Source organism: Lactuca serriola, chromosome 1 (genome assembly GCF_051521515.1).
Source record: "Lactuca serriola cultivar US96UC23 chromosome 1, Lser_US96UC23_V15, whole genome shotgun sequence".
Lineage (NCBI taxonomy): Eukaryota > Viridiplantae > Streptophyta > Magnoliopsida > Asterales > Asteraceae > Lactuca > Lactuca serriola.
The window spans coordinates 190,972,291-190,993,680 of record NC_136408.1 but is presented as its reverse complement, the minus strand read 5'-3'; the positions used below and the strand labels follow the sequence as shown (position 1 = coordinate 190,993,680).

The window sequence follows — 21,390 nt, the reverse complement described above, 5'->3', positions numbered from 1 at the left end:
TTTTGTTATTTACTTTGTAGTCTATGTTATGTGAACCACATACTTTGTAAACACTTTTCTTTCTAATGAAATGGTTGTTTATTACTTTGATTACTATGATGCATGACTTGTGATACTAAACATGACTTCCTCTACCCCCGAACGTTTCCGCCGTTCCGGTTTTGGGGTGTGACAATTTCAGACAACTTGTTCTATTCTGTTCAATCTTACCAAACACTATACATATTATTTGTCCTGTGCTGCCCATTCCTGTTCAGTCCAGTCCAGTCCAATTCTGTTCTATCCAGTTCTTCTACCAAACAGTACCTAAACGACAAAGAAAATGGGTTCCTACCCAGTCGCCATGCCGTGGCAACCTAAAGCTACGCCGTAGGGACTGGTCTGGACAACTTAATCCATTAAGCCATTTTCCTACAACTCCAAGAGCTCCAAAGCTCAAATCTAGTCCTTACCATGGTCTTGATGGATAAAGTTGCATTAAGACACATCAATAAGTCAAGATCCCAAACCCTAATTCCTTAAAGTTGTTTGGATGCATAAAGACACTCATTAAGCACCCTATCTCTAGAGTTACTCACCTAAAGTTTCTAGAAGGGGGTTTCTTACACCTAATAAGCCATAAAATCGTAGCTTTATGGACATGCATGCCCCTTCCATTTTAGGTCAAAAACATGGCAATAATGAAAGCTTGAGCATGGGACCACAAACTCCATAGATCCTTAGATCTGGAACATATGACACTAGAATGACCACATAGATCCATAAAGTTGTCAACTTTATGAGATCTAACCTTCCAATTTCTCACACCATGAAGATTAAGGGACAAAAGGGCTAGATCTAAAGACAAGTATCATAAATATTAGATCTTGAGGAATTACAAGAGTCTATAAACGTGCACAAGAGGGATAGGGAGAGTTGCTTGCTAAAACAAAGCCCAAGGGTGCCTTATACTTCTTCAAAGCACCACCAAACACACATAAAATCAAAGGTTAGCAATGGAGGCTAGGGTTTTCTCTTAGAGGCTGAAGGAGAGTGATTCAAGCCGAGGGTGGGAAACCCTAGCCATCACATTCCCCTAAATAGGGGCTCAAACCCCGGATTACGGTTTGCCATTAAATAGAGGCCGCGTTATGGGATTCCATCACCACACCGTAGCCACCGGAAATCCAACATCCAAAATATTAAATCACTTAAAAGAAACATACCCAAAACTTGGCGTTACATATGATCCCTTCTTCTTTAAGTCACCAAGACACCACTAAAAGTTTAAGAACTTGTAAATGGGGATAAAGTTTCGTTTGAATGGAGTGGAGGCTGACGAGTATACCATAGGGCATGAGTTAAGATCCTTAAATATGGAGAGAAACCTAAAATTCGTGGGCTTGGGCTGCAATCCTCCTCACGACGTGACCATCCTCTTGTCACTTCGTGACAAGCCCTCATGGATACACATTTCATTTTTAACTTGTCACATCATGACACCCGATTTTACCCAAAAACTTTGCCTTTGAATCCTTGATGCCCTAAACTGATTTGTTCTAGAAACTAGGTGTTACATTTTTTGTCCACATTTGACCATTTAATTTTTTTTGTTCACATTCAGTCCTTATAACTAGCTACTCCAAGTTAAGCCGGAAAAATGACTTAATAGGGTAATATATTTTTCAGTTTGTACACATTTAGTCCTTATGACCGATTTCTTCAGATTTTGTTCATGACATCCTACATAGGACAATTATTAATGAGGTGTTCTCATACGTGACTCGTCCTTCACTTATATCAGCAACCTAATTCACGAATCGGTCAAAAAATAACGGTGCACTATTTTCTCCAAGCAGAAGATGTCTTTGACTTTGGTTTTATCTATCTCCATAGCGGACAACAAGATTTTTTGTGATTCTTTCCTCCTGACTCGAAATTGCACTTCTAAGACAAAAGAATTAAGGAAGATGCTAAACGAATTTGCATTTCCAAGATAAAAGAACACCTTGATAAAAAGTTTCATCTATCTCAATAGCAGACAACAAGATTTTTGTGATTGCTTACTCCCAACTGGAATTTACATTTTCAAGACAAAAAAATCTCGTTGTCTGCTATAAAGATAGATGAAACCGAAGATGAACACATATTTTGTTTGGAGAAAAATAGGACATCAACATTATTTGACCGATTTATGAATTAGGTTACTGATATAAATGAATGACAAGCCATATATGAAAACACCTCATTAATGATTATCCCATGTAGAATGTCATGAACAAAATCTGAAGAAACTGATCATAAAAACTAAGTATGTACAAAAACATTAAAGACTTACATCCTGATATTTAGAGTAGTTTTCTTATTCCAAATCAAAAGTTAGACTAAATGTATACAAACTTTAAAGACTAAATGTATGTGGATAAAACACAAGTTAAAATGTTAAATGTAAAAATAATCAATAATTAAATATATACAAATCCAAAAATATATTAATTAACTTTTTTAAGTCATTTTCTTTTAAGAAATTAAACTATTCTTTCATGTAAAACAAATAAACTAAAAAAATAAAAATAAATATAAAGACACTTTTTTAAGATGCTCCGTTCCAGACCTCCTCTACCCGGTGATCAGTGTCGTTATGAACTCCGAAGAAAATTAGAGACGAAATGCGTCTTATCCAAAATGATCTCTTCCCAACAAAGTTATCCCCTCCACCAGGTCGCCACCCTTCGCTTCCCCATTTCCGCCACCATCGCCTCCCTCGCCTTCACCCGCCACCACTTGCCACCAATATCCGCCTCCTCTCTCCACCATCCCCACTCCCAACAGGAAACTACTCCAAATTCTAACCCCACAATCACTTCAACCAACCAAGATAAAATTCTCCGAACACACAACGCAAAATCCACCTCCCTCCTCTTCTCAACAAACAAAACTTCTTCCAAATCCCCAAATCCAAGTGGGTATGATTATGATGAAATGTCGAAGCTTCTGGAGTTGTCAATGGCTAAAAAAAGGACTCCTCAATTTCCAGGCTCAATCTACGTCCAATCTCCGGAAGACGTCGATGTAAACTCTTCTTTGCCTGAAATCAAAGAAGTGTTTAATGGAGAAAACGATGATTACGATTATGAAGTGATTTTGAGGGCACTTGAGATTAGGAGGGAAGTGACGTTAGAAATTTTCAAGGAAGCTATGAGAAAAGGGAAATTTGGGATCACTTATTCTACGAATTTGGCTTCAAGATTGTTCCCTGAGTTCATTGACTACGTTATGATCCAAGCCGCCTCAATGAAACAGTTGCCTGAATACGCTAATTCGTCTTTTAATGTTCGTGCCAAAGCTTGCTTAGAGACCTCCAATGTCGTCCCTCTAATAAGGTAATAAGGTAAAGCATTAAAACAACAAGTATTTGGATATTCTATGACACAGGCATCAAATACATACAAATTTCAATGCTCAAGCTCTATGTTTAGGGTCTTCCAATCTGCCATATTAATATTAGTCTTTGGTTGCCTTTTAACAAGTAGAATGATTAGTTTTGTGTGGGTATATAATGTAAAGTACCCTACTTCATTTGGGTGTTTAGGATCTTTGCAATTTGCATCATCATACAAGTCCCATATCATGTAAAGATAGACCAATGTAATTCCAAATTGAAAAACTGAAAAAGCTTACACCTTTAGTGTTCTTTACTCTTTACTCTTGTAGGTGGCTAAAACATAATGGATTATCATATCCCCAAATCGGGAAGCTAATGTGCAGTGCAAGAGGAAATATAGACTCAATTAGGAGTACATCCGAGTGGCTTAAGTCAATTCATGTGGATGGGAGATTTATTGGGGTTGCATTACTTAGAGCAGGAAAGAATATATTGGAGAGGGAGATTGAAGAGTTGGATGAGATAGTTTGTTACTTGGAAATGAATGGAGTTAGAAGGGAGTGGATGGGTTATGTGATTAGTAGGTGTCCAGAACTTTTGTCTTTTAGCATGGAAGAACTCAAGATCCGAAAAGATTTTTATTTTGATATGGGTATGAATGAGAGAGATTTCGGGACAATGGTTTTTGATTTCCCCAAAGTTCTTGGATTCTATTCTCTTGAGGAAATGAACCAAAAGGTATGTGAAGTTTGTACCTTTTTAAAGTGCTAAATGCAATAAATAGCAGCGTACTATTATTAATTTGTTTATTAATGATAGGATTTTAAAAAGTTTAATGTCTCTATAAGAAAAAAATTGAAAGTACAATGCCTTAAGAAGAAAAATAAAAAATAAAAGTACAATGTTGTAACAGAAAGAAGTGAAAGTGAAATCTTATAATACACAAATGAATGAAAATACGTTACTGTTTCTTACATTTAGCCCTTTTTCAAACCATGTGTTCTCACTATCATGAACACTATGAGATCCATTTACTTAACGATTTGCTTTTGTACAACTCTATGTCCTTGCAAAGCCATGCATTTTGACTTTTATGCCCACGTGACAAAAGATTGTAGTGGAATGGGAATAGGACTGATGTCAATGGGACAAAGTTGGGACATAAACTTGCTCTCAATCTCTCATCTGTGCAAAAGACGTGAATGCCCTCCTCACCCTTTCATTATAGAAAAATAGCCTACAAAGATTGTCCAGTTCTGTCTTGTGTAAAAATAGTAGCCTTAAAAGTGAAAACATGACTTATTTATAAAGTAAAAAATCTGCTTTTTTCTTGTTCATACTTCATACTAAAAGGGATGTTTGGATCATGTAGAGTGTTTGACAAAATTTGATTATGATTATGATTTTCTGATCATGTAGGGTCAAATTAATCAGATTTGGAGAAGTAGGTAATAATTTATATAAATAAAACTTGCTATTGAGATAAGTATAAATTTAAGGGTTAAATGCAAAAACTAGCAATATACTTCCATTAATTTGTTAAATAGCATCCTACTTTCGTGTCATTTTTATTGTGGCAGTGTACCTAGAAACTTTACCCAATTATAGCAATATCATCTAAATAGAAAGCAATTTTCACTGCTATAACTGGGTAGATTTCAAAGTAGAAGTAGTGTCCTAATAAGAAAATAATTAGAAGTAGAATTTTAATTTTGTTTACTTTTCAAAATACATGGCCTTAAGAAGAAAATAATTGCAAGTACAATGTTGTAATAGAATGGAGGGAAAGTAGGATGCTATAATACAAAAAAAAAAAATGAAAGTTTGTTGCTATTCTTGCATTCCGTCCATCTCCTAACTATCCTATTCCTAGCAGTAATCACATGAGTTATCCAACTTGTTATGATTCTTCAAGTCACAATAATCACTTTGAACATGCACATCCAAACACCCCCTAAGATTCTTCTTTCTATAGGGCTTATGTTACTTTCGTTTCTTCCAATTATAACAATGTACTTTGAAAAATTTTCCCATCATCCACATACAAATCAATCTTCACTGCTATTTTCAAAGTATAGTGTCTGGTTAAGAAAAAAATTGGTATATATTACTTGCCAAAATTTTCAAATTACAGAGTTAATGAGGAAAAAAATTAAAATAGGACACAAATAAATTGCTACTTTTTGCATTAAATCCCCTATTCATCCAAACAAACAACCCCTAAGATTCTTCTTTTTATATGGTTTATATTACTAGCCAAATTTTCTTGAAACTTGCAAAGATTATTATTAAAGTCCATTTGAAGATAAAAAGTAGTGGGTTTTTTTTTTTTTTTTTTTTTTTTTTTTTTCAGGTTGCATATCTAAAGGAGTTTGGGCTTGGTAATGAAGATGTGGGGAGATTACTAGCATTTAGGCCACAATTGATGGGATGTAGCATTGAAGAAAGATGGAAGCCTCTTGTTAAGTACTTTTATTATCTTGGGATTTCTCGAGATGGTATGAGGAGAATTCTTACTGTAAAACCCATCGTCTTTTGTTATGATATGGATACCAATATTGTTCAAAAGGTATGCATGCTCTTTTATACATCTAAATATTCTTCTTTTTTTTTTTTCAATTGATCAGTCTTATCCCTCAATTTATGGATTTATTTTCTATAGTGGTTAAACCATTATACTTTTCTTGAACCTTAAAAAAGACCATATTCACTGTTGCCCTGTTTTGATTAAACTACAGAATCGTTTGTATCGTTTGCCATTGAACTATTTACTTTTATCGATTTAGCCATGAAACTATTTTTATAATAATCATATAAAATTAATAGTTTAGTTGCTGAACTGTTAATATGGTTAAAGTAAGTTGCACTTTTTTTGTACTTTTTCAAAAACGTATACTGCTGTAATCACTATAGAAGATAGTTTAGTGGCTAAATCGATAACATGGTGAAAGTACATTGTGCTTTGCTTACCATAATTATTATAAGAGCCTTTGTTCATTTTTAGATAAAAGAACTTAACACAAAGATATTTTAATTCGGTAAGCAATATATGCGTGTTTCTATATGATTTAATATAGAAAGAACGATTTAATAGAGAAAGTCATTACATTGAGGCTAAGTATTCCTTCATTTTTTATAAACATCATTTATCGTGACAACAATTGGTGGAAAGAAAAAAGAAGCAAGAACTAAATTTGGACTACTTAAATTTTATCGAGATCAATTAATCTTTACTTTACTAGTTGTTGAGTTAAGTTGACACTTTGTTAATTTCAAGTCTTCTTGTTCGATGTTCACGATAGTTATATTAACAATATAATCTTTTAAATTGAAGGTACAATTCTTCCGTGACATTGGTGTTGAAGAAAAGGGAATTGCTAGTATGCTTGTCAAGTTTCCTTCATTACTCACTTACAGTCTCTACAAGAAAATACGGCCCGTGGTATAAACCCAAATTGCTTTTTTTTTTTTTTTTTTTTGACTTAATGGACTTAATGAGAACATGACTTAGTCTGGTAAGCTATATATGGGTATATCCTTTTGACTTAATGACTTAATTGAGAAAGTTAACGAAAGAAGCTTTCCCCATAAAGCCCTAACCTTTTACAAGTATTTCCTAATTTGACTAAAAATATTGCAGGTGATATTTTTATTGACAAAAGCGGGAGTTTCTCAAACTAACATTGGAAAGGTGATAGGTTTGGGGCCGGAGCTTTTGGGGTGTAGCATATCAAAGAAATTGGAGCCTAATGTGAAATACTTTTTGTCACTTGGTATAGACCTTAACACATTGGGTGAAATGATTGCTGATTTCCCCATGCTTCTTCGCTACAATATTGATATTCTTCGCCCTAAATATCGGTTTCTAAGAAGAACAATGGTCCGCCCTCTAAACGATCTTATAGAGTTTCCACGGTATGCTCAATACTATCTTTTTTTCAAATTTCAAATTTCAAATTTCAAATGATATTATAATGCGTTTGTGTAGTACTAGGTTTGATGTTAAGGCATGAATTGTACCCAAGTCAATGGTACAAAAATTGCAATTTTTTGTCCCACATAAAAAGACGGAACAATGTGGGAAAGGGCTTTGCTCTCGTCTGTATAAAAGACATAAATGCCCTCATCTTCATCATCAGAAATAGCCCTAAGAAAACCTTGTCTAGTCCCGTCCAGTGCAAGTCATATCTTGTGTAACCTACGGCTACACTTGCTACACTGGACAAGACAAGGTTTCAAGGGCTGTTTAAGATGAAGATTAGGAGGGCATTTACGTCTTTTTCACATACAAGAGAAAGAGAGTGAAACCCTTTCCCAACTTTTTAGATGGGACAAAGGTTTGCAATTTTTGTCCCGTTAATATTAATCCTAGTGACCTAGTCCTAGTCCAATGTAAATTTAAATACAATACAAGTTGTTATGTCATGCCATCATGTCTTGTACTGTGTAACAAATGATGATAATTGATAAGTAATTGTGTGCAGTTTCTTTAGCTATTCTCTTGAAGATCGGATTATACCTCGGCACAAGATTCTTGTGGATAATCGTGTGAATTTCAAGCTTCGTTACATGCTCTCAAGCACAGATGATGAATTCCATCAAAGAGTAGAGGCTGCGGTTCAAAGGCGAGACAGGTTTGAATCCGGAATCTCAAACGACATACAATTAGATTCCCCGAGAGACAATGGTTCGGAGGATGAAATTGATGATGAATTCTCAATCGTTGGAGATTGAATTTAGTTAACAGTTGATAGATAGATATTTGTATATAATATGGTTTGTAAGGTACAAATCATTAGAGCCATCTACCACATTTCATTTGTAATCTAATTAGTAAAAACATCATTTTCTGCCCTTCAAAGAAAACAAATTTACAAGTTTGATCTAACGTGTATCCGTATCCGTTCAGGAATTATTTTGCTTGGTGTACTTAAAACTCTAAAAGGCGACTGTATGGTGTCTTGTTTTTGGAAAAAAAAAAAAAAAACTGAATTTTTAGTTTAAAATGAACTGAATCCTAGTACTCTTAGTTTTCTTAATTCCATTCGGCTGTGTCGTTAAAAATTTCTAGAATTACTGTTGTTATTAATATTTTGAAAAGCAGTATACCATGGAAAACAAGTGTTACATGCCACAACTTCTACTTAAAATATCCACATCTTGTAGAAGTTGAAGATCAACTAGCAACCGTGTGTTTGTGTCACAAAATATGTTGAAAATGGGTCACGAATAAAACTAAAAAAAAATATACATGTTTTTTGGTCCTTGAAAATGGAAGAAAACAGTGTCCAGATCTCTCCGTTCTCAACTTCCACGAACCAAATTTGTTGGCTCGCTCAGAACGTACTTTGGCAGCTCGTACTTTGCACCTGTCAAAGGGGGAAAATGTAAATATCTTAGATACATGAGGTTGAAAAAATGTAAATATTCTAAAAACAATGGGTTGAGGAATTTTGAAGGTGAAAAGTGTAAAGATCCTAATTACAAGATTGAGAAACTTGACAGGCAAAAATGTAAATATTTTAAATACAAGAATGTATTTTGAACAAATGAAGTTGATGTACTTAATTAGTAAAAAAAAAAAAAAGAATACATACTCTAAATACAAGGGGTTGGACAACTTGAAAGGTTAAAAGTATTCCAAATACAAGGGATTAATGAACATAAAAGCTAAAAAAAATAATAATAAGCGTAAATCTTCCAAACACAAGGAGTTGAGAAACTTGAAAGGTAAAAAAGTGTAAATATTCTAAATACAAGGGTTTGGGCAATCTAAAGTCCTAAAGGTAAAGAGTATAGATATTTTTAATAAAATGGGTTGAAAAGGAAAAATAAAAATGATTGTTCTAAATACGGAACCTGAAAGTCAAAAAAAGTGTAAATTCTAAATACCAACCGCTATACCCCCAATTAATCAAGAAAGGGCAAAAGGGTAAAATCAGTATTTTATTCTTTTTGTTTATGAAGAGACTAGCCTCTCTAGCTAAGTCTTGAGCAATCAAAGATGTGATTCTGTTTTGATTTTCATTGTTTGCGTCTTTATTTAAGCAAGTTGTAACAAGGTCATAGCAATTGGTATCTAGAACCGATGAAAAAAAGATAAAACTAAAAAGTTGCATTAAACTATGGGTTATGTTAAAACCAGGAAAAGTTACACAAAATGGTAAAACCATAAAAATTTAAAGAGAATATCCCATTTTCCAAATACGGAAATTAATTAGAAAAAAGTGATTTTTTTTTTAAATACAAGAGTCGAGGGACTTTATAGGTAAATGAAGGAATACCTCTTTCATCATAACATATGGTCAAATCAGGCTTTTGAACGATAATGCCTGCACTATCCACTATCGTTTGTGCCAGGGATAAATCAGCTTCTGCAGCAGCTCGAAGGGCGTCCCAAATCTCTGACAATTAATCATGTTATTAACTTATCCATTTTTACATCATCCACACTACAATTAATAGATAAAAAAAAAAAAAAAAAAAAAAAAACAGGGTTTATACAGTAAGTAGAAAAAAGAAAAAAAGATAACCTTTTCGGCCACCATAATGTGGAGCAGTATCCCAGAACTCATCACGCATCCGCTTCAGCTGCTCCCCTGTTATTGGTTCAGTATGCTTCCATGGCTTCAGTTTAATTATCTTCTTAACAGCTTCTGAAACAATGAAAGATGATAAGTGTTTGACTATTATTCAAATATGCAACCAATATTTCTATATTGGCAAAATAATCAAATGTTGTAAGCCAATTTAACCATAAACTTTGCCTAATAAAGGAGTGATGCAATTTTAAAAACATAAGGAAATAGGGGCTTAAGAACCTAGCAACAAATACAACTTAGAATAACCAAAACTTCATCATAATCTGGCATTGCGACAGAATCTTCGATGGCAAATTAACCATTTGGTTCAAAATTTCAAAAGAAAACAAGAAATTTTTTAAAAGCCCAAGCCAATAATTCAAAAAATAATCATATAGATCAGTAGCTAAACTAAGAACATTCGTTAGCCACACAAAAAGAGTCGAATATCAATCCGATCAAATTAAGCCATTTCAACACCCCGTTGAGTCAAAGCACGACATGATTGGCTACAAAATCGATTTCAATTAATAACGTAACACATATATGATGGTTACCAATCATTTTCACAGAAAAAAGTATCTTTGACAAAATCAAAATTATTTCAGAAAACCGAATAGGATCCTGAAAATCGGAGAGTTTACCGTCGCCGTTGGCACTCGTCGATCCGGAACAACCCATGATGACAGCTCCGGCGATCCGTCCTGGTAAATATGACCGGTGATCGAAGTTATTTGAAACGGGGTTTGCTTGTAAACAACCCACAAAAGTTCTTCAAACGAATCTCGAATTTTTTATTAGAAAATCTGTGTTTCGTGAGGAATAATGATGTAATGATTGCTGTAAACAGCAGCGCAGGAGGGAAGGGAGGGGCAGATGGGAGTCCACTTTGTTTCCCCGCATTGAAATTCCAACTGGAGTTGTTGCTTTATCAGAATAAATAAAATACAATTGGAATAATAAATATTGATATATTATATTTAATAAATTAAGAGGTTCCTACCTTTTGTAATTGCACAAATTACAAAATAAAAAGTAGAGTAAAGCACATAATTAATTATATTTATATAATTTAATATTTATCTTTCAAATAAACTAATTTGTAATTTTTTATACTGTTTAAAAAAAATTTACTTTGTTAAGATAATTAATTTTTGTTTTGTTTATATTCAGATAAATTTTTTACACTTAATAAATTTATTAAAAATATTCATATATATTCACATAGCATATCATCATATATATCATCATATTATATTATAAATGAAACATTTTTTTTTCTTTCACTACATTCATTTGAAACTCTCATACATTTTTTCTTTCACCACGTTCATTTGAAACTCCCATGACTTTTCAATTTCTTTCTAATAATGATTATAAGTTAGTTAATAAGATTAAATAAATATCAAACCTAAAATATAAACATATATAAACTAAATTTCAATATTAAAAGAATATTTTTACTTCTACATATAAAGTTATGTTTTTTTTTTTTAACTTTTTATATATTATACTTAGTTTATTAGTTTTAATATATTGTTAGATGTAAACCATTATCATTTTAAAACTACAACTTTTAAACAATTTGTATAAAATATTTAAATTATAAACTTAAATATAACATTACATGACCAACTTAAATATAAATTTTAGTTTAACTTAAACAACCCAAATAATATTTTGTAAATAGTTAAAAATGATAAATTGTAGTGTCTTTCTAATAATGATTATAATTTGGTTAATAAGGTTAAACAAATATCAAACCTAAACTGTAATCATAAATAAACTAAATTTCAATATTAAAATAATATCTTTACTTCTATTTATAAAGTTATGTCTTTAACTTTTAACATATTATACTTAATTTATTAGATTTAATATGTTGTTGTACGTAAACTATTATAAATTAAAAGCTACAATTTTGAAACAGTTTGGACAAAATACTTAAACTGTTAATTTAAATATAATATTACAGTGTCAACTTAAATATAAATTTCAGTTCCACTTAAAAAACCCAATGAATATTCCGTGAATAGTTAAAAATGATAAATTGAAGTGCTAAATACAAAAACTAAATTATAATATCAATTTAACTAAAATATTTTCTAAAGATATTTGTATAATCATTAAAGGTTTTCAAATAAGTAACTTAAAATAACTTACAATAACAATAGTTAAACATAACTCTATATAAATGATTATATTGTTACTTTTAAAATCAAAAAACAAAGTCTGATGTTTTAAATAATTATAATGATAGAAATTAAAACGCTAAGAAAATAAATATAAAAAAATTAATTAACAATAACAAAAACTATAAATAACATTAAGCCATATATTATATTCAATTTTATTCATGAGTAACTTACGGGTAGAAGTCATTCAAACGGTTGAAATTATACAGTTATAATAAATGTATATATTATCATATAATTCAAAATAATCAATATATTATATCAATTTAGTATATGAATTATTATATCAAATTTAACAACAACGTTATTGTTCTATTAAAAAAAAACATATATTTGTAAAGTTTTCAACTATATAGGTGTTTATGCACAACGCGCAGACATTCATCTAGTTATCATTATAATCGGTTGTAACAAGTTACAACTTACGTGGGATATATGTAACAAATATAATTACCTAGGAGGGTAATGAACTATTGGTTTTGTTCACATTCAACCATCTAACTTGTTAAAGTTCATATAATACCATTGTTTCATAAATTTAAATTGGTCACCAACTATTACCCTTAATATACTAATTCCAAAAAAAGTCTTAATATACATCAAGTAAGAAAACACAATCAACCAGTATATAAATCAATTATCTAAAATATGCCAGTGCAACTTTATGATTTTAACTACGTAAGCATTGGGCCTAAAAAGTTCGCGATTTCAAGGGAAATACCTTAGTACTTAGAACAATGTTTTAAAAACTACTTTTCCGGTTCGACTTTTGATGTGTACAAATTATACCTATCTAGCTTTAAATTTATAAACCTAACTTCTTGTTTACTAATGCACCTATAGACAGTGTACCTAGTCAGTTTATAGTATAAGAAAGTAAGTTGGGTGTCGAACTCAGAGAATGGTTTTAGCTAATAATTTAACTACTAAAACTTAATCTAAAAACAATTAACTAAAGTGAGGGGTTTTTATTTGATTTTGCAAGTTCCGATTAACTTAAAACTAAACAAACACTTAACTAAAAACAAATGTTATCAATATATTAAAAACACTTTCGTTTAGTCATGAATCCACCTTCTTATTATGGTTAGTTCTTATTTATGGATTAATAAAGTTGTTTATCAATTTATATATAATTAGCAGTCTTGATCTGATCTAGTAATATTTTTACCAATTCATGAACTACTATGTAATGATCATACACAAGCAAACATAGAATTGGTTATTAATGATGATTGAGCTACGTAAGATATATCCAATATAATTATCTATGATCAAGACAACTAATTAAACACAATTATGATCAAATTATATTCTCTAATACAACTAAAGTTGTTACCTTTATCACTTAATCTAAGATGTGATTAATCGTAGCTCTAGCAATTTAATGATCATAAACTGCTAGGTAAACAAGTTCATGTAATTCAAATGGTCAATAACCTACCCTTAACTTGAATCAAAGCAAAAAAGATGCAAACTTTAACATGATAGGTAATGATAATCAATGACATGCATAAACCAAATTCATATAATCCATAAAACAAGAAACTAACTCATAGTTTTAGGTTTCATCTAACTAAATGAAGGTAAACACACTAAATCATAAGAATTCAACATGATTGAATTAATGCAAACCAAATGTGATGTATGATCTTCTAATCTTCAATCTTGTCACACCCCCAAACCAAGGATGGTGGAAACGTCCGGGGGTGGAGGACTTCATGTATAGTATCATAACAACAATTGCAATAGTGATTAAAGTAAACACAACCAACATATATATATATATATATATATATATATATATATATATATATATATATATAATTGAAAGAGTTACATCATTGTATGAATTACATGTTTTCCAAAACAATTAAAATATGTTGACCAAAATGTGAAATGTTTTATGCCTTAACGTCCCATCCTCAAAAGCACTTGGTTACCTGTTTAGTAATTTCCTGAGAATACAAGTTGTTTGAAAAAGTGTCAACACAAAGGTTGGTGAGTTCATAAGTTTTTGTATGTAGTTATGAAAACCCTTTTCTTGTAAAAATAGTGTCCGTTCCAGAAAATCCAATATTTTCCTTAATGTGTAAATGTAGTCTTAAACTTAAAGACCGGAATGTACAAACAAATTGTCATATTTATAGTAAAACAATGCAAGTTTAAATCGACATAAACTCGATTGATTTAAATGAAATTCCCGTAAATTCTATGTTTGTTAATACTTAATGTGAGTTATTATAACCATGCTATGACCTAGTTGGCCTGAAACAACGTTCTTCAGGCGTCAGAAATGTTATGACATTTGTCACCTCAGACCTGCCGGTCTAGCTGTTGCATGCAGCTCAGGTGTGGGTTTGTCAAACCCAATATAGATCTATATACAACTATCACGCTCTTCCTACAGGAGAATCTGGTTACAATACATGACTTATTGGTAATGTGAAGCGAATGTCTCACAAAAGTCATTAACGAATTTACGCGTAATGTAATGAAAATCCCTTTTGTATAAATGTACCCTTTTTGTATGAGTGTGTTATGTAATGTATCATAAACTATACCTATTATAGTTTATCAAAACAAGGGTAGTAGTAGTAATGTACATAAACTATACCTAACATAGTTTATTCAAACGTTTGTATGTAATGGATGTACTTTGATTATAACAATTTGTTATCTTTTATGTTCTATATATCAAAATCCATTTGTTAATTGATGCATGTCTATATACTAAGACAAAATGTCATATATATTGCAATAACATATATTCACACAACGATATACACCTTGCTCAACATGTTACAAGGTGAAATGAAATTGATAACATTTTTCTGTTGTTAACATTTTCTATTACTGCTCTTAGAAAATTTGTAGAAAAATCATCAAAGGTCCAAATCAAAATCCATAAATTCTGAGAGTTTGGAAATTAAGTCTAGTTTGTTTGTAAATTTTATCATGATTTTAGTGATCTCCAACATGTGTGAAAAAGTCCATAATCACAAACTGGTCCGGGTTGGTTCTTGAAATGATAGACAATTTTGTAAAAATCACCATAAATCGTAGAAAACTCATATGGAGATGTGCAAGTAGTCATTTTAAATCTAAGAACTGGAACTACTTTCACCTAAAACAGTTTTGAATACTAAAATGTTTAAGTTGATCAAAACAGTCTGTGAATGGAGTCCAACTTTTCTGATGAAAGTTGTTAGAAGAATTTAGTTGTGTTCTTGGTGTTTTAACTTGTATTACCCCCCTTAAAACATAAGAAAGCATGAAAATATAGGTTTATGAACTCACTTTGAGTTATTTCAGTGGATGGAGGTTGAAGGAGGGAAGTGTTCAACTCAAGAACACTTGAAGGATTACTTGAAGATTCGAGAATCTAACACAATAATGATGGAGTTTGTCTAAGGAATCAATGATTTGAGTAAAAAGGAATGTAATAACCATAAGGAGGGTGATGATACTTACCAAATGAAGGAGAAAAGCTGGAAAATGCCTTGGAAATCTCGAATTTGTGTGAGAGAATTTGAGAGAAAAGTGGTGTTTGATTTTTGGTGGAAATGAGTAAAGTGAGTGAAATGAAGAGAGAGAGAGAGAGAGAGAGAGAGAGAGAGGGAGGGAGTCTTTCAGTCCTTCCAAGCTCCAATATTTGCCATTTCTGGTCCTTTTTCTTCAATAATGTCCTTTTTAGCTACAAAATAGAATTTAAACATTATAAGTATCAAATATCTTCATTATTAACTAAAATGTAGCATAAATATATTAGAATAATGCCTAAATATATGTATAGATGTGGCAAAATCAAAATACGCCACACTTATCTTTTGCTTGCCCCCAAGCAAAACTAATCTTTTAAGTTAAAATTTCATCACCACCATCACATAAGATAATCCATTTAGAACCCAACCATGATACCAGACCTTAATGCACATATCTGTGTATAAGGTTCCTAAATACTTCCAAATCCTAAATACTCACAAACCTTATGAACATTCACCCCTTTGTTTGTACAACACTCATTTTTGCAACCCTCCAAATCCATCCTCATAAATCTTTCTTAACCTCAAGTATTTTTGGTTAAGCACCCCAAGCATACATATGTGCTAGAAAGAATTACAAGTTTGATACAACAATGAAGCTCCTTGAATTCATCTCTTCTTTGATATTTTCTCTTTGATTTCTTTGAATTCAACACCTTTTTGTTTAACTTTTGGTATCTTCAACTTTTGATTCTTCATAATTTTTTATCCTTGTATCTTCATACTTTGTTAGCTCCAAAATTCTTTCAACTTTTGTAACTCTCTCTCTCTCTCTCTCTCTCTCTTTATATATATCTCACTTTTTCTCTCAAATCCTACATGCTTAAGTAAAGGAGCTTAACTTAAACCTTTATTGGTTAAAGGTATTAGTCTAAGTGCAATAACTACATAAGCACTCTTGGATAGATTTCAGGTATACATTGCAAAACTTTTTACATCGTACAAACTACCAGATTACCTTTCATATCTCATGACTTTTCACCAGAACTAGGAAGCCACAAATATACAATAATATATGTTGGCTCAATTAAATATTTAAGCTCAAATTGGATCGTCCCATGCAAAACTAGCAACTTAAGTTTCCATTTTAAAATTTTCATAAATTTTAAAATTTTCCTAATCTAGACAAAATTTTAATTTGTAAACTTATATTCCTTTTTCGACCCCCTACCCGACACGTATTTCATATAATGCCCTCATTGTATCCATAAAATTATAAAAACAATAAAAGGGAGAAAAAGGAACATGCTTATGTTGGATCGATCAGTGATCATTTTCATCGATGACATTCTGGTATATTCGAAGACTAGGGAACAACATGAGGAGCATCTACAAGATGTTCTTGCAGTTCTGAGGATGGAGAGACTTTATGCCAAGTTCTCCAAGTTTGACTTCTGGTTGCGCGAGGTTCAGTTTTTGGGACGCCTCATCAATTAAAACGGTATCTTGGTCAACCCAACCAAGATAGAGGCGGTGATGTAGTGGGAAGTGCCAAGATCTCCATCTGAGATTCACAGCTTCCTCGGATTGATAGGTTAATATCAGAGATTCATTAAAGACTTCTCCAAGATTCCTGTTCCTCTCACTCGGTTGACAAGGAATGATGTTGCTTTTAGTTGGGGGCCTGAGCAGTATGCATCATTTGAGACTCTTCGCCAAAGGTTTTGTGAGGTGTTAGTACTTTCCCTCCCCGAGGGAGTTAAGGACTTTGCATTCTAATGTGATGCATCCATTGCAGGATTGGGTGTTGTGTTGTTGTAGAGAGGGCATGTGATAGCATATGCTTCGAGGCAGCTTAAGCCTTACGAGGCAAAGTATCCCATACCTGATTCGGAGTTAAGGGCATTGGTTTCCTCCCTCAAGATTTGGCACCACTATCTCTATGGTGTTCGGTATACCATTGTAACGCCTGTAGAGCAGGGCTAGTCAATTTAGAGACGATAAGCGTCAAAAATGACTTTTTGATAGAAGATTATTTAGAATAAATAATCTTAACTAAATTGTAGTATATGTTACAAGGATTCCGTACATATAAAGAATGCCGAAATCCAAGTTACAACGAAGAAGTTATGACCTGTCGAAATTTCGCGACAGAACCGGCACGACACAGCACGACGTAAAAAGTGAATTTACGTCAGAGTGATATTTAGCCTTAACAATCTAAACGAAAGTCGTATAATACGTTAAACCGTGAGCGTGCATAAAAAGAACGTCCAAGTCTGACTTCGTATGAGGAAGTTATGATTTTTCTAAGTTTCGACTTAGCGGTATGCAGCCCGAATACTCGATTTGAGATCGAGCGGTTTTTAGCCAAAACAATCTAAACGAGAATCGAAGATCTCGTTAATAGTAGTAAAACGATAAAAAGATAGGCGAAAACGGATGTCAGATGAAGAAGTTATGAATTTATAACGGAGTTTTCCTGTCTCGGTCTACTAAAAATAAATAATAAAAATAAAGTCAAAATTAGCCGATGGAGTCTAAACGAAAGTACCTACGCGGGGATATAAAGAACGTCGAAAACGGAGTCCGTATGAGGAAGATATGAATTTTTTAAGTTTATTAAATACTTTCGGTATTTAATTTAAATATAAATTCCGATATTATCCAAAGGGGGAGGAGGGGGGGGGGAGTCAGCGGTCTTATCCCCATTACGCCCAGCGTAAATGTAATTTATGCGCAACGTAAATCGAAGTTCCAGCCCCCTATAAAAGGATGTCGAGGGCAGCCGAGTTCTTTGCTCATTTCATCCCTTTCTCTCGCGTTTTTGCATCGTTTTTCGTGCAATAATTATCCCGAATCTCCGGTATCATTCCCGAGCCCCGAAGAAAGTCTCGAGGCCCCGAAGATCCTGAGAAGTGCAATTCCCGAGCCGAAGCTCTGCCCGTGAGGAGCCCGGTTTTGGTGAAGATCTTCCAGATCTACCGAAGAATACTACTTTTACAAGCCGTAGTGCTGTCCGATCTTCTTCTGATCAAGTGAGTGTATAGTTACTTTCTTCTAACACATAAATATAAAGTATTAGCTATGAAATACGTGCTATGTGTTATATATTATTTGTCTATTTGAGATGGGCTTGGAATTGATGTTTTTATACGGGTGTTAAATGATTTAAATTGTGCTTGTATTTATATCTACAAAAATGTTGGGTAGAACATGGGTAGATGGAATAGTTGGTGACGATGCGACTTCGTGCCTATTAAGTAAAGCTTTGGTGACGATGCGACTTCGTGCCTATTGAGTAATCTTTGGTGATGATGCGACTTCGTGCCTATTTGATAAACCTTGGTGACGATGTAACTTCGTGCCTGTTGTGTAAACCTTGGTGACTATGAGACGTAGTGCCTATTGTATGAACCCTGGTGACTATGTGACGTAGTGCCTGTTGTATAAACTGTGGTAGCAAATGGAATTTGTGCCAGTTCCTTAGCTAAATCCTTAGGAATGAATGAATGAAGGATAGTTGGTTCTTAGGGTAAACCCTTGAGAAAATAAAGGAGATATGGGGATGAGTATTTGGGTTGATTGTTTGATAATTGAATATTATAAATGTATTATTATGGGTTGAAAACCCTATATGCTCACCAGGCTCCCAAGCCTGACCCACTCAGTTTTCTTTGCATTACAGGTAATGGTACAAGAGTATAAATTGGTGGACTTGAGGAGAGATTTTGGATTATAGATCAGTAGTTATAAATAACTGTTGTAAGGTCTATTTTATATTTTTTATGCTTTTGATCTGTATCGGAACATGAATTCCCGAGGTTTTATTATTTAATGAAAATACATTCTCTTTGAGAAACGTTTTGATAAATTTTATCATATTTTATTTTGGGAACAAATTCTGCAACTCTTTTAATCAAAGGATTACTCTGATTTTATAAAACATAGTATAAACAAATCGGTCTTTTCTGGACGTGAAAATGGGGATGTCACAGTTGGTATCAGAGCTTTAGTTTAAGCGAACTAGGAATATGGATTTATTTCTAGACTTAAACTTAGAATGCTAAGCGATGATTGTGAGTTGAGTGTGTCCATTATATTTTAGATAGTACACCTAAATTGACACAAGCATTAGTATAATTTAGTAATGATGCCTAAAATGCTTTTATGTGCTAAATGTTATATGTTTTCCATATATGATATTATTTGTTCGGATCTATGGTTTGTTGCCGATCGGATCTAGAAACCTTATGTGTGTAGGATTCTAAGCGTACGTCTACGATATTAGAACTAGCATGTAAACGTTTTGGAGTGATAAGGATGATTTTGAATAACTATCATGAATGAGGATCTAATTTCACCTTATTCGGTGTATAGATCGAAAATGGTGAGAACGAAGAGTGGAGTTGGAAATGCTGATGAAAACAGGAATCAAATACCAGTGATTGAGCAAATACCTGTTGTAGCAGCAGCACCTAAACCAATGACAATGGCCGGAATTCAAGTGATGATCCAGGCAATGTTGGATCATTAGATGGAAGAAACCAGATGTTTGATTAGGCAAAATCGTGAAGAATTGTCAATTCAAGTTGAAGAGACCAAAGTAAATGGAGGGCAGTCTGAAGGAGGAAACTACAGTGGGACCGTTGGTCAAGCCAATCCACCAATAGTTCGCCAAAACAACCAGGATGGAGGAAATGACGAACGTGGATGCAAGTACAAGGATTTCATGGCATCCAAACCACCGTGTCTTTCTGGGAGCCCGACACCGGTGCAAGTCATGGAATGGATCTCCGAGATGGAGACAATGTTCGAAAGTTGCGAGTGTAGCAACAGACAGAAGACTGCTCTTGCAATTCCTCTGTTAAAATCTGGAGTACTGAGCTGGTGGAAGTTACTGGCTGGTTCGATGCCCAAGGGGGAAGCTAGCAAGATGTCTTGGGAAGAGTTCGTGGTGCAACTGGAAATGCAATACTACTCTGAGCAGGACCTTCTGGAAATCAACAATGAGTTCCAGAATCTGAAGAAAGGAAAATTGAGCGTCACTGAATACGCTACAAGCTTTACGGAGAAGATGAAGCTTATTCCATACCTAATTCCAACTGAACTTTCCAAGGTCAACAAGTTTGCCAATGGATTACTATTGGACTTTGGTCCGATAGTCAATCAAGCAACCACTCTGAAAGCCGCCATTTGGGCAGCCAAAAAATGTTGAGACCCAAATAAAAGAAAAGGGTCTGGAGAGAGCTGAAGTTGGAGAGAAAAGGAAACATGAAGGATCTTCAATGATCAACAAAGAAACAAAATTCTCGAAATCTGGAGGAAGAGATGAAGCTAAGTGGTGTGAGAAGTGTAAAAAGAAACACTTCGGGAAGTGTAACGAGGAGACGACCTGCTACAAATGTGGGAAGACAGGGGATTTCGCCAACAAATGTGTAGCTAACAAAAAGGTGTGCTACGGATGTAACGAAGAAGGGCATATTTCTAGAGACTGCCTAAAGAAAAACGCACCGCCACAACCAAGGGCATTCCACATGCTCCTCGACGAAGCAGAAAACGATGGGAGGATTAAAAGATGAAGACTTCATAATAATATATAAAGTCTGTATCAAGAAGCATAGCCTGTTAGAGGCATAGTATAGGGTGAACTTGAACTTTTGTGTAATAGTTTCAAGAAATAATATAAACCCTGGTTTTGTTATCTGATGTGTTGAATGATTATATGATTTATGTATGGTGACTTGATTAACTGCGAGACAATA

The 21,390-nt window shown here is 33.3% G+C and overlaps 2 protein-coding genes across 3 annotated transcripts; one reads left to right on the top strand and one right to left on the bottom strand.

Moving 5' to 3' along the window:
- The first annotated feature begins 2,582 nt into the window (after positions 1–2,582).
- Positions 2,583–8,252, top strand: EMB2219 (Mitochondrial transcription termination factor family protein). The gene is made up of 6 exons (XM_079039497.1): positions 2,583–3,362; positions 3,694–4,102; positions 5,718–5,933; positions 6,699–6,806; positions 7,005–7,279; positions 7,849–8,252. The coding sequence occupies exons 1-6, from the start codon at positions 2,665–2,667 to the stop codon at positions 8,096–8,098; spliced, it is 1,956 nt and encodes a 651-aa protein (XP_078895623.1). The 5' UTR covers positions 2,583–2,664; the 3' UTR covers positions 8,099–8,252.
- Positions 8,253–8,428: 176 nt separating this feature from the next.
- LOC145102141 (uncharacterized) lies at positions 8,429–10,860 on the bottom strand. Of its 2 annotated transcripts, none has more exons than XM_079039514.1 (4): positions 10,590–10,860; positions 9,898–10,017; positions 9,649–9,768; positions 8,429–8,733 (listed from the first exon to the last, which is right to left on the bottom strand). In XM_079039514.1, the coding sequence occupies exons 1-4, from the start codon at positions 10,624–10,626 to the stop codon at positions 8,669–8,671; spliced, it is 342 nt and encodes a 113-aa protein (XP_078895640.1). In that variant the 5' UTR covers positions 10,627–10,860; the 3' UTR covers positions 8,429–8,668. The 2 variants fall into 2 exon arrangements, with proteins under 2 accessions (XP_078895640.1, XP_078895631.1); XM_079039505.1 differs by having other exon boundaries at positions 9,898–10,020; positions 10,590–10,859.
- Positions 10,861–21,390: the final 10,530 nt, after the last annotated feature.